The sequence below is a fragment of the Tauraco erythrolophus genome, chromosome 1 (assembly GCF_009769465.1).
Source record: "Tauraco erythrolophus isolate bTauEry1 chromosome 1, bTauEry1.pri, whole genome shotgun sequence".
Lineage (NCBI taxonomy): Eukaryota > Metazoa > Chordata > Aves > Musophagiformes > Musophagidae > Tauraco > Tauraco erythrolophus.
In genome coordinates, this window is record NC_141465.1 from 48,668,836 (window position 1) to 48,684,443 (window position 15,608).

The 15,608-nt window shown below is 43.5% G+C and overlaps 1 protein-coding gene across 1 annotated transcript in view; it reads left to right on the top strand.

Moving 5' to 3' along the window:
• Window positions 1–14,171, top strand: part of PHKA2 (phosphorylase kinase regulatory subunit alpha 2) — a 42,853-nt gene extending 28,682 nt beyond the window's left edge. The window contains 11 exon segments of the mRNA XM_086609098.1: window positions 1,004–1,160; window positions 2,759–2,815; window positions 2,818–2,840; window positions 3,089–3,167; window positions 3,293–3,422; window positions 5,143–5,244; window positions 5,564–5,682; window positions 10,137–10,304; window positions 11,881–11,934; window positions 13,291–13,491; window positions 13,998–14,171. Coding sequence (XP_086465224.1) covers window positions 1,004–1,160; window positions 2,759–2,815; window positions 2,818–2,840; window positions 3,089–3,167; window positions 3,293–3,422; window positions 5,143–5,244; window positions 5,564–5,682; window positions 10,137–10,304; window positions 11,881–11,934; window positions 13,291–13,491; window positions 13,998–14,171 — 1,264 coding nt within the window.
• Window positions 14,172–15,608: the final 1,437 nt, after the last annotated feature.

Below are 15,608 nucleotides of genomic sequence, written 5' to 3' on the forward strand. Positions count from 1 at the left end.
TTAACCTGAGCTGCTGGGATTAGTAAACAACTGCCTATTAGATAGATTTGATGGGACCAAAATTGAGTCATCTTCTCAAATGCATTTATTGGGCTTTTTTTTCCTGTGCAGGAGAATACTGCTGGAATCTGGTAGGACATTTGCTTTGGGTGCAAAGACAAGCATGTGTTAATCACAGATGGTCTTCCTTACTGCTAGAGAGATTGTAATTTTTTTTATTTTAGTCTTTCACCTGTGAGGACCTCTTCTTTGATCTTCTTGTTTTCCCAAGCAGAACATGGGAAAGCCTCTCTTAAAGAGCAAAGGAAATCCTGAAAAAATACCATTGTTGTTTAGCTGCATGTAACACCCATAACTTCCTGTTCTGGACTTGTTTCACTGGGGAGTTTCTGTTGGACAGGCAGATGGGCTTCTGATGGACTCTATTCCTCTAGCAGGAGTTGAAAGGTCGTTCTGTGACACTTCAAAACATTGTCAAGAAGCCATAATGCAGTGAGTTTCAAAACCAGGACAGGAATAGAAATCTCATTTGCTTTTACAGTAATGGCATAAGCAGCATGGAAGCTTAGTTAATAGCTAAGAAAGGGCAAAAAACTGAGGCTAAGAAAGAGGCTAAGAAAGAGGCAGGGCAAAAGCCCTGAGGCTTCTGAAAAATGGGTGCAGTTTTCAGCAGATCTGAAGACATTGCTGAATTCTACTCTGAAGATCACCACAGGGAGCGTTCCTCTAGCAAACTATCTGCGTGCACGTTCAATTTAAAGCCTAGTGGGAAATCCCTTGGGTAGTTGCTTTGAAGTCACAGGCTCATGGCTAAGTGAGTGCTCAAGTTAACACGAAAGTTCCCGGTATAGAGAGGTTTTGTCTGCATATAACCAGTCTCTGGTGAAAGCCTACCTATCCAGAATGAGCAATTTGATCCAAATCAGGCTGCTCGTTGTGTGGTGAGGTTAAGCAGCGTAGTGTTTTATCTGGTGAAAATTACCTTCTGTCTCTTTTCTGGCAGAGGTGCTGACTGGGACACAAAGCTGGATGGACAGCACGGTGTCACCGTTCATTGCCTACTCAATGAGCTCTACAGAAAGGCAGGCCTCAATCAAGAGTGGGGCTTGATCCGTTATATTTCTGGTATACTCAGAAAGAGAGTGGAAGTCCTGGCTGAGGTATGAAATATAAATAATGCTAGTTCACTTTCCTGCCTGGAAGTAAGAGATAAAACTACCAGTTTGCCAGTGGGACTTGTGCTTCCCGCCTCCTGGTTTTGCTTCACGTGTAAACATTGGTTGCTTTTCTGATCTAAAATCTTATTATGACCATCTTTACCTTTCATTAGCACACTCTGCTAATGTTTGCATGGACTGAGAATGTCACACTGTGAATGATTGCAAAGACTTCACTTATCTCTGTTAATCAGAGAAGCTTAATTATGTGCTTTGAAAGCTGTAGTTGTCACTGCTAATTGTCTATTGCTATTGCGATAGCAGGAACGCTTTTGGAACACCAGTATGTCATGGTGCTAGAAATGACACTAAAACATGACCTGGCGATGCCCGTCCCATTGGGCACAGTCTGCCATGTGAGCATATGTGGATGTGCAGAGGCATTATGAGCAACCCTGAGCATTATGAGGCCCTGAGCAACCTGATCTAGTTGTAGATATCCCTGTTTGTTGCAGGGGGGTTGGACTAGATGACCTTTGAAGGTCCCTTCCAGCCCTAACCATTCTATGATTCTATGATTCTATGATTATTGTATCTGAGACTATTAAATGGTAATATGAAGGATCCACTGTGAGGGTACAGATTTGATTTTGAACATCACAAAAAACTTTCCTTTCAAATACTGTAAAGTATTTGTTTAATTTCCTACTTATGCCTGCATATTTTTGTAGAGCCCTTTCTCTAATTCCTGGCCATTTTCAAAGCTTTGACTGTCACTCCATGGATGCCCTATTTTAACGGCAGTCATATGTGTGGAGAGCAATTTGTAATAACTGCCCTGCACGGTACTTTATTCAGCCCAGCCTTTTCCATCCTCAAGACATGATGGACAAGCAGTACAGACATGCTCACAGAAAGCTATTTTAAATTGCAGTATAGACACTGACAACGAATTTGGGAGGAAAAGAGTAGAAATGATCTGGTTTTGTTCCACATTAAGGGAGGGAAAGTAGATTCTTCAAAATCAGAGGAGCATTGCTCTGTGAGGTGTTTGATTCAGGATGCTAATACAGTAATACCCACTTTTGAATAAGGTCAATATAAATGAGTAAAACACTGGAGGAAGCACCAATTTCAGAACGTGTCAGAGTGGCTAATTCAGGAATGTGATGCAATATGTTCTGTGTTGTTTTTTGTTTAAAGAGCTATATTTATTTAAGATGTATTTTTTTAGAGATATATTAGTACACCAAGTTTTTAATTGATTCAAAATGGTTTTTGTCTTGAATAAAGAACAAACGTTTATCTTATGTTAAAGTCCTTTATTGATCTGTCTGCCTTACTGGAGTCCCTAATCGTTATGTTGCTGATGTCACAGAACAGGGAAGCAGGCTTTTGGCCTGGGCAGACTCTCGTAGCCCTGTTGACCTCAGGGGATCTTTGGCAAATAGTTAACAGTGTTCTGCTGAATCTGTGTCTGGTAATTCATAGAAATGCACTTAAAAATTGCTAAAGAAATGGTTTGGTTTGGGGAATTAAAAGCTGTATCACTTCCACACGACTCAGAGAAAGGTCTCCTGCTTTCTGTCACATTATGATAGGCATGTACAGACCTTCTGTCGCATCACAAGCAACTTACAGTGGGCCTGCCACCAGAACCCCCGCGAGGAAAATCATTACCACGTAAGTTGAAGCTCTGCCTCAGTTACAGAAGCAGCCTGCCCTTCAGCTTCCTGCTGGTACCGTTCTGCTGCTATCATCTGGTTTTAAAACTTATTCTTCACCTTCAGAAGGAATTGCAGCCACCCAGGCAGAACCATAGGCATCTTTGCAGTGCAAAGATGTTTCTGGGTGACTTGGTTCCAGTGCTTGTTCAAAAGGTTAATAGCAGGTGCCCGAGTCACTGCTGACTTTGGTTTGCCTTCTTGCAGCCCACTGCCACCTGAGGAGCTCGCAGATCTTATTTATGAAGCGAGCGGCCAAGACATCAGTATTGCAGTCCTGACACAGGTATGCAGCATGTGTACAAAGAGTTCTTCCAGCTGTGCCCAGTGTGGCACCAGTGCCTGCTCTGTGACTGAGGGAGCCACGATGACACACTCTGAAAGGGTGCCCTTATGGATTTGTCCTTACAGGAAATAATTATGTACTTGGCGATGTATGTCCGGTCACAGCCTAGTCTTTTTGTGGAGATGCTCAGGCTCCGTATTGGTCTGATCATTCAGGTGATGGCCACTGAGCTGGCTCGGAGTCTGAAATGCTCAGGTAAGAGCAATTCTGTCATAAGGCGTTATTTCTGCTTCGCCTCAGTCGTTGATTCTTTTCATTGTTCTCATGTGTTAAATTCTTTTATTAACTTCTTAATTCGTCATGCACAGTTACAAACTTTGAAAATAGCTTCTCTTTTCAACTTAATGAAAGATTCCTGCCCTCTCGCCTCTGTTTCCTAGTTATTCAAACTGAAGTGGATATTAAATATTTAAGTCCCCTGACTCTCAGTAAGTGTTTGAAGTCCAAGTCATCAAATTCCACATGTGTGTGTTTTTAGGGACCCAATGTCAATGAGAATTAGGGCCCTATGTATCTTCTGAATATTTGAACCTTAATTCACAGTTCTGGTAGTTTTTATTCAAAGTGAATAATTCTTCCTTTTATGCATAAACCTTCTCCCCTGGAATGTGCTTAGTTGAAAAATATTTGCTGTTTAGCTTTCAGCTGTAGTATGTTGTTTTGCCAGGAGAAATATGTTACATATAAATAAAATACATACAATAAAACAAGAATTAATTAGCAAACAAGTGGTGCAAGGTGAAAATATTTTAAAACTTCGTTTTGGAACAGAAAAGTGAAACCAGAGAGGAATCATGACTGAAGAGAGATCTGAAAAATCATTGAAGAATTTTCCACATCAGTGTAATTTAAAGGGGTCAGAAATCTAAGAAGGAGCAATCATGAAAAGTAGTGAAGTTAATGTCACAAATATATAGTCAAATGCTGACACTTAGGTGCATGATCTGGGCCATGTTTTTGCGGCTTTGCTCTTGTTGCCGTTTCTAATGCTCTAGCACACCCTAAATGGGATAACTTTGTGGAAGTGTATTTTCTGGTCCCCCGGGTTTTCTACCTCCTGGAGTGAAGTGGGAGTCCCTGGTAGTTGGTTAGATGGAGCCCACCTTGGATGCTGGTGCTCTCTGACTGACATGAGTGGCTGCCACTGGGAGTGGCAGGTTTCTACCTCAGGAGAAGCTGACAAAAGAAGACAATTTTCTGGGACAATTCTGTTTCTGTATGAAGAGTGCAGAGAAAGCCCAGTTTCCCCCAAAGCTGTAGCTGAATAGTGGAAGCTGCTTTATTCACAGTGCAAAGCCTCTCTTTCCTGAGGTCCCTTTTGTTATTCCTTAGTCTTAAACACAAGCTGCTTTGTACTCTGCCCTCAGCTTCATGGCTGCCTTTTCCATGTTTTCCTATGGGAGATTTGTCTGAGGACACACACGTGCTCATGTGTATGTACGTGCTTTCTCTCTCTCTCACTTACAAGTATGATCCTTTAATTGAATAAAACACGAGCCTTCCACATGCATGCATTTCTTTGTGGAGTAACTCTGGCTCTGTAATTTAGATCTGCATGTCATCTGCTGTTGGGAGATGACTGTAACACCTTTCCAAGCGATCTTGCTCTACAAAGGAGAAAGCAACTGCTTTCTCATCATCAGCTTCAGTGAGATTTCACACAAGGTGCAGCATACTATTTACTAATGCAAGTAGCGTTATTTCCATGCAGTGTTCTTGGCATGTTTATTGTTAAGTCTTGAAATGTATTTTCTTTGAAATATGACTCTACATGTTAATTTTTTTTAAAGGAAGTGCTAGCCTCCAGGGAATGTGACTGAGCTTCAGTCAGTCAGCAGTTCACTTAGGAAAACAACCATAAAGCAACCTATAGTGATTTTTGTCTTTGTCTTTGTTTTTGTTTTGTTTTAACTAGGTGAAGAAGCTTCAGAGAGTTTGATGAATCTAAGTCCCTTTGATATGAAAAATCTCCTACACCATATTCTCAGTGGAAAAGAGTTTGGTGTGGAAAGAAGCTGTAAGTTGTCCACTTGGGTACTTGTAAGTAAGTGAGGACTGTAAATACAAAATTAGACTGAGGCACATTGCAACTCTGATGTCTTTTGAAGCTATGATTGCTCAGTGTTTTGGAAATGTGGTCTCAATATCCAAGTATGGATCTAGGCCCCTGACTTGATCCATTCAGGTTTGAGCTATTGACGTGATTTGAAAGTATGCTGTCGCCAAGAGCATTGTACGCTTGTGAAAGGATATAATTGTATCTTTAACTTGCAGATAGAATTTCATCTGTTTTTCTACCCCCTAGAATTTTAAAAATGTCCATTTGCTTCTTTTAGTACGACCTGTAGATTCCTCTTCATCTAGCCCTGCAATTTCTATTCATGAAATGGGGAATTCTGGAGCAACCAAAACAGAAAGAAGTGGTATTACTAAATTGAAGAGTGAGATGAAGCAGGTGAGGGTTTTCTGTCAATGCTCATAGAAAATGCAGCTATTCTGGTACTGTGTTATGTTAGATTTTTGTGTGTTGATTTTAGGAGACCATTTCTAATGCCACATAGGTTCTTGGTAAATGATAGAAGTTTCCAAAGATCATTGATTTAAAGCTGATCACTAAACAGCAGTAAAGGGGTGTTTCCTCCAAAAATATACTTCCTTTTTTATTCTTGTTTCACATGCTGAATATAGAATAACTTGAACAAACTCTAATGCATTCATGGCATCAACTTTAAAACAGCTCTTTAATCATCTTTAGCTAAGGAAAGGTCAGATGTACAAAGTGAAGTTTTCACACAAACAATGTTGGTATTATACTCAGCACAGTTGCTAATGTGATCAACATGCCTTTTGGAAAGAAATCTTAGTTTGTTTTTTTTTCCTGTTTTGTTTCTTCAGGAATGGAGGATGATTACTCCTAGGATATAGATATATTTAAGTTTAATATATTAAAGTACACAGAAACTGAGCATATGGAGAGATATCAGAGCAAATACCTCCAAAATATTCTGAATAAATGTGACTGATGATTTTATTATGAGTGTTTTTAATTTCTCTTTTTTATTGTTTCTATTAGTAATTTTCTTTTGCTCTAGATAAATAGGAAGGTAATGATGAAGTAAGATATATTTATAAGAATTAATAGCTTCATATTGTTCAGTGTGGGTTGTTCAACCTGGAAGAGAGAAGGCTCCAGGGAGACCTTATTGTGGCCTTTCAGTATACAAAGGGGGCCTACAGGTAAGGTGGAGAGAGACTTTTTGCCAAGGCCTGCCATGACAAGACAAGGGGCAGTGGATTTAAAGTGAAGAAGGATAGGCTTGGATTGGACATAAGGAAGACATTTTTTACGATGAGGGTGGTGAGCCACTGGAACAGGTTACTCAGAGAAGTTGTGGATGCCCCATCCCTGGAATTGTTCAAGGTGTGGCTGGACTGGGCTTTGAGCAGCCTGGTCTAGTGAAAGATGTCCCTGTCCATGGCAGGGGTTTGGACTAGATGATCTGTAAATATCCCTTTCAACACAAACCATGCTGTGATTCTCTATTAGAAGCGTATTTTAAAAAGACCCTTTTCTGAAATCTCATCAAACCTGATTCATTTAATCTGAGGCCATTTCTATAAGTTCCTGAGGAAGATTGTAGAAACAGATTTGCCCGATAAGCCTTCAGAAAGGGGTGGCATGTCTGCATGGTCTTGATATGGAGCGTTTGATGGTGACAATGAAGATCCGTTAATGACCCTCCGTGGGACACAACAAGGCAGAGAAGCAAAGGCACCTGTGAAATGTGCGCTGTCTGTCTCACAAAACCTGGTTGCCATGTTTGAGCCATGGTGCTCACAGTCGTGGCAAGCCTCGTGGTACGGCTGGGGCTGTGAAGGTGTGCAAGCTGCTTTCCACCAGCTCTGAAGTGACTTTGGGGTTCAGTCTGAGCAGGGCTTGCAGTCCTAAGGCGGGTGCCCGATTTCAGGGCCTTTCCAGGAAGGAAGAGGGGACCAGGCACTAGGTGGCAGCAGTTATTTTGTTTTAAACGCAGGTGGGCTTGAGCTCAAACACTTTGAGGTGGAAAGGTGTTTCCTGCATTGCTTTTGCTTTCGTTAAAAACCTGGTATTTGGCACAGAGGAGGAGTTGGCTGTTTATATTTTTGTTCTCTCCATTTTCCCCACTCATGCTGCTTCCTGCCATGCCTCACTGCATTTTCTGAATAGTTCACTAGATACTGTTTTAATGTCAGTTGAGGGAGGGGAATCAACATCCTGTTATAAGAATGTTTCAGGTACTTGCATTAACATCTCTTTGCACCTGAGGTCAGGTCCTGAGCGACTGCAGCTGCCTTGTTTGCTGCTGTTGTTTCTTAAGTTTGAACATCAAGCCTTTGGGTCTGAGCTGTTAACACTTAATTAGGAGGTGTGGCTTGGGGTGGACACTTACAGAAAAGTGCTGTAAGTCTGGGGTGCTGCATCCACATTTCAGCAAAAAATTTGCCTTGCAGCTCTTTGTTTAGCGCTGCCCACCCAGTTGGCAGCCCACAGACTTTCTGCAGCAAGATGACCTTCTTCTGCAAAGAGAAGCTGATGACGTTGCAACAAATGCGGAATGGAAGTGGGGAGCTTGGGGTTTTTTCCCAGCCCTGTGTCACAGGGAAGCTTTTGCATGCATCTTAAACCGTGGAGGTTTGTGTTGGCCGTGCTTGGAGCTCAGTGGATGGCGTGGGCAGGTTGTGGCTGCACCGCAGCCAAGCAGGCTCCCGGCATGGCGGGGTCTGCCTCGTGGTGACCTTGGGAATCGGCAGCAGCTGCCCCAAGTCAGCTGAAGTGCAGCACTGCAAGAAGCCAGGCACTGTCGCAGTTTTCCCATGAGTACCTGACCTTATTCCATGTTTCTTGTCTTTACGTGGACAGTTTGCTTTAACCTGTTCTGTCATGGCTGTCTGTCTGACGTGTTGGTGTCTGTTTTTGTTTTGTAGTTCTTTCATGAGAGCCACTCCATGTCCAGCAGCATGTCACTTCCACGGTTAAAACACCCGTCTGCAGCCCTGCACCTGCCCTTCATTCACCCTGTGTCTGTGTGTGCAAGGGTCCTAGCTCTAGACACCTCCTGTGACTGCTCCTGTGTAAAAACTTGCTTTCAAACCCTACCTCCTTGTCTTACTCATCTTCATTGGGAACCAATTCTCATTAATAATCTTTTAATAGAAGTTGAGTCTCACATTTAGATCCACTTAGTTCTTCTGAAGCTTAAGCAGTTGTAGCAGATAAAGCACTACAGCAGATTTAGCTACTTGATGGTGGATTATGTTACAGGTGTCATCGGTATTTAAAAGTAATGTAGCATTGACAAATGCTGGCAGTCTCTGGACACTAATGAACCCAGAATAGCTTCAGGTTGCTGAGACAGGGGTTTTGTGGGCATGGGTATCATCTTGTTTCAAGGCAGAGAACGATGGCTCTTCTTAAGCTCTCGCTGTTAAGAAGGAAAATAATTGTTTAAGTATTTTATCGACAGAGACCTCAACAATTTAAAGTAAGTCTGAGGCTCCAAATCCATCATGAAGACACAAAGCTTGCAACTACATGTGCACTTTGAACTGGAGGTTGTGATTCCTGGTTCTTGGCATCTGCAGACCTGCTGTTGATGGCACACCTCTCAGTGTCCTAAACGCACAGCTGCAGAGCGCCACTAGCCCTGTGGCCTGGTCTGACAGCTGCCACATTGCTGTTGCCTCTCTCTTCCCGCGTACCAGTGCAGAGAGGCAGGCTTCGACTGTGTGTTTAATTCAAGTGCACAGAATTGTTCCAGGAGCTCTTTGCTTCGCTGAACCACCTGAGTAGCCAGATGAGTTACTGTATGCGGATGGATTTCTCTACGTTGGCACTGACCGTCTGCTGATCTCCTGCATCTTCTAGCTCTGCTCAACAGGGTGGAGGAAGTTCTGTCTCTGTCAGTATGCAGCAGAGAGGAACAGCAAGCATCAAAAGATCAAGGGAACACCACCTATGCCTCACTGACACCAGCAGTAGTGGAAATGGACTGCTGTCATTTGCTGGTCCTTTTGCAGGGCTTGGCTATGTAGAATCAATGAGCCTACCCTTTGCAAACATACAGTTTTTAGTCTTGTTTTCCTCCTTCCCCAGTACTTTCCTCAGGCAGTTTCTCACTCAGAGATGATGGGATTTGAGATGGGGCTGTCAGTGATGTCCTTTCTGGGCTGAAAGTAACATTGTGCAAAAAAGAATGAGAAAACATTCTGAGTCTCTGAGAGTGCAAAGAGTAGGCAGGCTGCATGTGTGCAAATGGGAACAAGAATTGGTGGTAGTGCCACAACTTGAAAATTATTTGCTGCCTAATTTAGTCTTCAAGTCTGTAGAGTAAAATAATAGAGCAATAGTGACTATAAAGGAAGCAAGACTGATACTTAAAGAGACAGGCATGACCACTGGACATCAATTTTTAATCTACTTACATTAATAGAGCTTTTTGCATGGAGGACCTCTCTTGCAGGACTCATGGACCCTTTGGTTCTCTTACAACACTGAGCCCGAAGCCCGAGTGAGTCAGACCTACCTGCAAATCCCACCATCTTGCACACCAGTGACACTGCCCTGGCAGCCAGCTCATGCTTGTCAGAATAGTCAGGCCTTGTGTTGAACCAAGCAGTGAAGTTTACTGGGTTACCCCTTGTTGAACTGCTTGCCTGTTTTGTTGAGAAATGATTGAAGTACTGAATAAGGGAAGCTTCTTGCGAAGGGAAGAGAAAGGGATCAGTCGTGCTCCATCATCTTGTGTGACTTCATGGCCTGTATTTTTTTCCCTGTTTCTGAGGTAGCATTGTAACAGAATGAGGTATTCACCAGGAGCAGCACTTGGGGTGCTAGAAAGCAACTAACCAAGGCTTTAATGTTTCTTACAGCGGGGCAGTACTCCATCGTCTCCCACTAGTACTTCTCCTACTGGCTCCAGTGGAGAGACGAGCTGGGGTGACCGAAAAGGGCAGTGGCTGCGCAGAAGGAGGCTTGACGGTGCTATTAACAGAGTTCCTGTTGGCTTTTATGAGAAAGTGTGGAAAATCCTTCAGAAGGTAAGATGACAGCTGTGGAGGGCAGGAAGCAAGAGCCTTTCGTAGGAGCGTCTCCCTTGAACATGAAAGGGCTCCAGTAACACAAGCTGATGTGTTTGGCTGAAAGTGTATTTGTCTATGAAACTGATGAATTTCAGTTGAATTTCTATGAAACTGATGAATTGTGCGCTGAATTTCAGCCGCACAGTTCTGCTCCACCATGGTCTGTTCTTCATCGCCCATGGGGTAGTGCAGGATGCCGTCAGTGCCGCTTCGGGGCACTGCAACGCAGCGCAGTTCGTGGGCTCCAGTTCAGAAAGGCTGCGAGGAGTGAAGTAGGGAACTGCACTGACTCTTCCAAAATGTCTTGAGATGTCTTGCTGACTCTTCTGAGATCTACGGCATTCTTAGTGTTTCTTTGTTTTTTTTAAGTGAAAAGTAAGAGATTAAGGTTAAGGGATAAAAGTAAGTGAAAAGTTGGAGATCAGGGGTATGGACATGTGTTGAAGCAGCTCTCCAGCAAGGCGTGGGGAATTATGAGTTCTTATTAATTTCAAAGTGATCATGCACCTGTTCTTCCACTTGGCTGGGCGAGCGCCAGCGTTCGACACCTTGAGGTACCGAGCTGTTCGTGCCTACACAGTTGGGGAAGAATGTGCGTCACCAGCTCGGGTTGATTTTGGTTGTCCTTCTAAAATCACTTACGCTGAAGCCGTTAGCGTTGATGTCAGCCAAGATGAGTCATATATGACCTCGTAGCTATTCACTAATGGCCTCTTTCAGTAGAGCGAGCATCAATTCTGTCCTGACCTAACGTAATAACTGGGAGTATTGGAATGTTTTTCTGGCTATTAAAATCAATTGTGCTTATTTAAGTTGTCTGTTCAATATTTCATTCTTAAACTCTCTTTGGACTGTTTGTAAAAGCTGTCGTCTTGGTGCTTTTTTGTATGCCAGGCACCCAGGTGCATCGTTCCTTTGCTGTTCTTCTCACCGTTTAGGTTTTGTCACTCTTCTGTTGTATACCACTTGGTGTTTCTAACACCACCTCTCTCTCCCCCAGTGTTGGGGGCCCATGTCCAAGCACCACATCTTGACACCCTTGAGTTGTGGTGCCCTGGATCTGAAACACTTAACTAAATGTTGTTTTAGCAAAAATGAAAAATAGAAGTCCTCGCTTTAGTAGTCTGTTCTCATGCTTTTACATTATCTTTTATTTCTACATTCTTTCCCACAGAATGTTCCTACTGATTTGTTTTCCTCCTTTGTGTTCCTCTTGCTGTAGTGGCTCTCTGAGTACTTTCCTCCCCTTCAGTAGCTGGACTGGAACACAGCACGCTCTCTATGTGTCATGTCAGGCTATTTCTAATGTTTGCTAGGTTACATAATAACTTCTGCAGCAAAGATGAGATAGTATTTTTAACAAGTTTCGTTATTGTTTTGGGGGGTTTTGTGGGTTTTTGTGTTTGGGTTTGTGTTTGTTGGTTTTTGGGTGTTTTTTAACTGAGGATTGATACACGTTGGCTGGTATCAGAGAACTCTGATTTGCTTGCAAGAACTGTAATTTCTGTTCACTGCCACAATGTTGTTGTTTCAGTGCCATGGTCTGTCCATTGATGGGTATGTCCTTCCTTCTTCAACCACCAGAGAGGTACAGTAAAACGCGGAAGATTTTCGAGCCCCATGACTGAATGTTTGGTTTGATGGTGTAAGATGCAGCAGGGCTGTTGTTGCAGATCCTTGGTTTTAAGAAGGTTAGATGGTCTGGACCTTCTCTCCAGCACTTCTGCCAGCATCCCTGGGGCTGTGCGGATGAGTTCCTGGGAGCAGGCTTGTGACAGGTTTTCCCTTTGCCAAATCTGCCCTCCGCATGCCTTCACTGACCCTGTGCGCCCACAGAGCAGTGCCTGAAAGAGGGTGGCTGATGGCAGTCCTTTGGGCAGGGTGAGAAGAAGGTGCAGCCTTGTTGGAATAAAGCAGACACATTGCTTGCCACTTGATTTTTTTAATATGCTACAGCAGCAGCCAGTGTATTTTGGCATCACAGTCTCAAAAGTAAATACCAATTAAGGATGATTGTTTCTAACCAAAGCTTTGACTCTTTAAATCCATAACTTTTCCATAATTTTTTTTTTCCTTAGTTGGATTGCCGGTCTGTCTTTAGGTATTCTGGCAACTTTTGAATTCACATCTATAAAACCAACTCTTGTGAACAGTAATCCATCAGCGCAAGAGAGGTGCTTGTGTGCCTGAGACTGTTTTCCTGTCCGGATCCCTCATATTTGTCTCTGGTTTCCTTTTCTTCTGAGGGACGATGGTAACAGCTGAAGAGAGGAGCTGGAATTTCCTGCCAAATTTAAACCTTTTTTTTTTTTTTCAGAATGGAGAGCTTTATTTATTCCTATTGTGTAGATAAATAGGCTTATATTTTTAGCCTGTCAGACCTAGACAGTATCTAATTTTGCTGTTTAAAGGAATCAAACGAAATAAGCACAAACCTCCTAAGGCAGCAGCCTTTCACATGACATCCATCCAGCTACGCCAGCGCAAATTAAGCTGCTCTGCAAACAATATAGCTGTATCTCTGGGTGGAAAAGCATTCACTCTAAGCAGGTGGTTATTTTTAAAACTCAACAGTAATTTTGGCTTTGCAACTAACCTGTGGTGCCAGAAAGATGCAAGGCAGAGTGCGTGAGACCTCGGCATGAGGACCAAAGAGTTAATTTGCCAGCTCAGCATCAGCAGTCCTGTGTGGAACTAAAAAGAGTGTGTGATGGGTTGCAGGGCTGGAGCAGTCTTCTGGAAGTTGCATAACTGTTTGCAGGATCAGGGCCTAGCAACACAAAAAGTTTCTGTAAGTGCTAAAGCTGCACAAACATTTTGTTCACGTCAGTCAGTCTACCCCCGTGTGCAGAGCAGAGCATATGTTTAAGTGCCTGGAGGATGTGGGCAACTAGTCTTTCGGATATGTCAGTTTTTCTTTCTGATTTCCACTCAAACTTGCCAGATGACCCCGTGTGAAATCAAGTTTGCTGTGCACGTGGAGTCAGTGCTGAACCACGTACCCCAGCCGGAGTACAGGCAGCTCTTGGTGGAAGCTATTCTCGTTCTCACGTTCCTCTCTGATGTCGAGGTGAACAGCATCGGGGGCATCGTCCACGTGGATCGAATCGTGCACATGGCCAATGACCTGTTTCTGCAGGAACTGGTGAGCTCAGAGGGTAGTGGTGGGAAGCCTCTGCATTTGAAAATTGTCCCCTGCTCCTTTTTTAATATGTGTGATGAGCTTGTTTTTGTTTTTTTTCTCCTTATGCATTCCCCTGCAAAGGCAGACCAAATCTCTTAAGTGTCCTCTGCAGATATATTTGGAAAATGAATTTAAGAGTTGTGGGAGATTTAAAGGGGATAAAATTATAGTATCTAACAAGCTCTGAAACAAGTGGGTAGGCTGAAGTTTTGCTTCACTAAAGCGTTAGAATTACCATATTTGAGTAACCCCACCTGCACTCCCCACAAAGAGCAAAATCTGGGAAGTTTCGTGTTCCTCATTTACTTACAGTGATCCAACTAATTAATGTGGGTCCTGTAATAATCCTGTAATTTCATGAGCTTTCAGTATTTCACACAAATGCAAAATCATCATGTGGCAGGTTTTTTCCGATAAATAAGCATGCATCCCTAACTTGTCCTACTTCTTTGCTTGTGTCTTTCCAGAAAGCGTTCGGAGCTACCGGTAGTATCTTGGAGAAGGACGTAGCCACAGGAATTTGCCACTTTTTTTATGACAGTGCTCCAAGTGGGGCCTATGGCACCATGACCTACCTAACAAAAGCCATAATTATTTATTTACATGATTTCCTGCCTAGCACAGGCTGTGCCATGCAATAAGCAAATGGCCTCATGCGGGAGGGAAGGCTCAGAGGCTCCTTCTCCCTGTTTTCCTTTCATGAACCTCTCGTGTAGCTGCTGCATGCGTGTGTGCCGTGCGCTACCTCAGCCTTTCACACTAGTTGTCATGCCACGTGCACGGCTACCTGTGGGGGACAGGTAGGTGGGATTTGGCCAGGTTTTAAGGGAGCGTGTGAGAAATAACAAATAACGAGGCTTATTCTGCCCAAAGTGCATAAATGTAATTTGTATTAAATTGGCAAGAATGATACAGTTCTGCCAAGGGGAAAACGGATTACTCTCTGGAGATCAGAAGGCATAATAAAACGAGGGAGTTGTATCTCAGGCATAAAGTCTCCCAAATAAGGGACATGATGGAATTCATCAGTTTTTCTCCTGCTGTGTGTAAACGTAAATCATTGTGAATCACTAATGCGCAGTGTGAAACATCCAGGGAAATGTAAATTAAAGGAATAGGAATAACTTGAAATAACCAGGTGATATTTCTAACGCACCTTTATCCTGATGTTCATCTCATTTGCACCTAGTCAGTGCAGGGCTAACACCACTAGAGAGAAATGTTTTGCAATATCCACTAATTTGAGATGATAGCCTCTCTCAGGAAGCTGCATCTCTCCTTAATCCGAACAAAATAGCTTCTTTCCCTGTATCCCCGAGGCTTTGGAGGCAAAATCTCAAGACTCCAGCTTCTCCAAGGTGGCAGGCAGTTTTATGCCTGTGATCTCTTCCTCTGAATGGAGCAAGATAAACCTCTTCCACTCCAGCACCCTTTCCAAGTCTCCCAATCCTTTCCCTTGCAAATAGCCTCAGAGGTAAGAATGGCATAATTGCCACCCTTCTAGCGCAGGTGAGTTTACGGAAGGCTTTGATTTTTTTTTTTTTTTTTTTTTAATTGCACTTGTCACGTGTAGTTAGGGGTGGGCTGCCTGGAAGTCTGCCTTCACCCAGGTCAGTGCCTGTGCCTTAAATGTCTCCACTGGAAACCAGTTTCTGCGGCGGCTCCACACTGCTGTAGGGAGAATAGCTGTGTCCTGCAGGGAGATGGCTCCGTGGCTATTTAAACCGAATACAGAGGTAGGCTGCCTCTGGCGTGGGGAAAATCCCGCTTTACCCCAGGTGTCCGCTGCAGTTTTCCTTGTGCCAGCACTGCTGGTTTTGCCACCAGCCAGCACAAATCTGGCTGACGGCTCAAGAAGGTGGCTGTAGTGTCAGCCTCTCCTGCAGCCACAGGCAGCTCCCTCAGCAGCACGGGGATGTGCCAGCACTGCCGCCGTGGGAGCGGAGAGGATCAGAGCAGTACTGCCTTGCCCAGGTAGAGGGGAAAAGAGCAGGTATGGCCTGTAAAAAGTAGGAATTTTCTGTGCTAGTAAGCCTGATAAGCATATTTCTGTGAGACCCCCCTCCACTCTTTCGAAA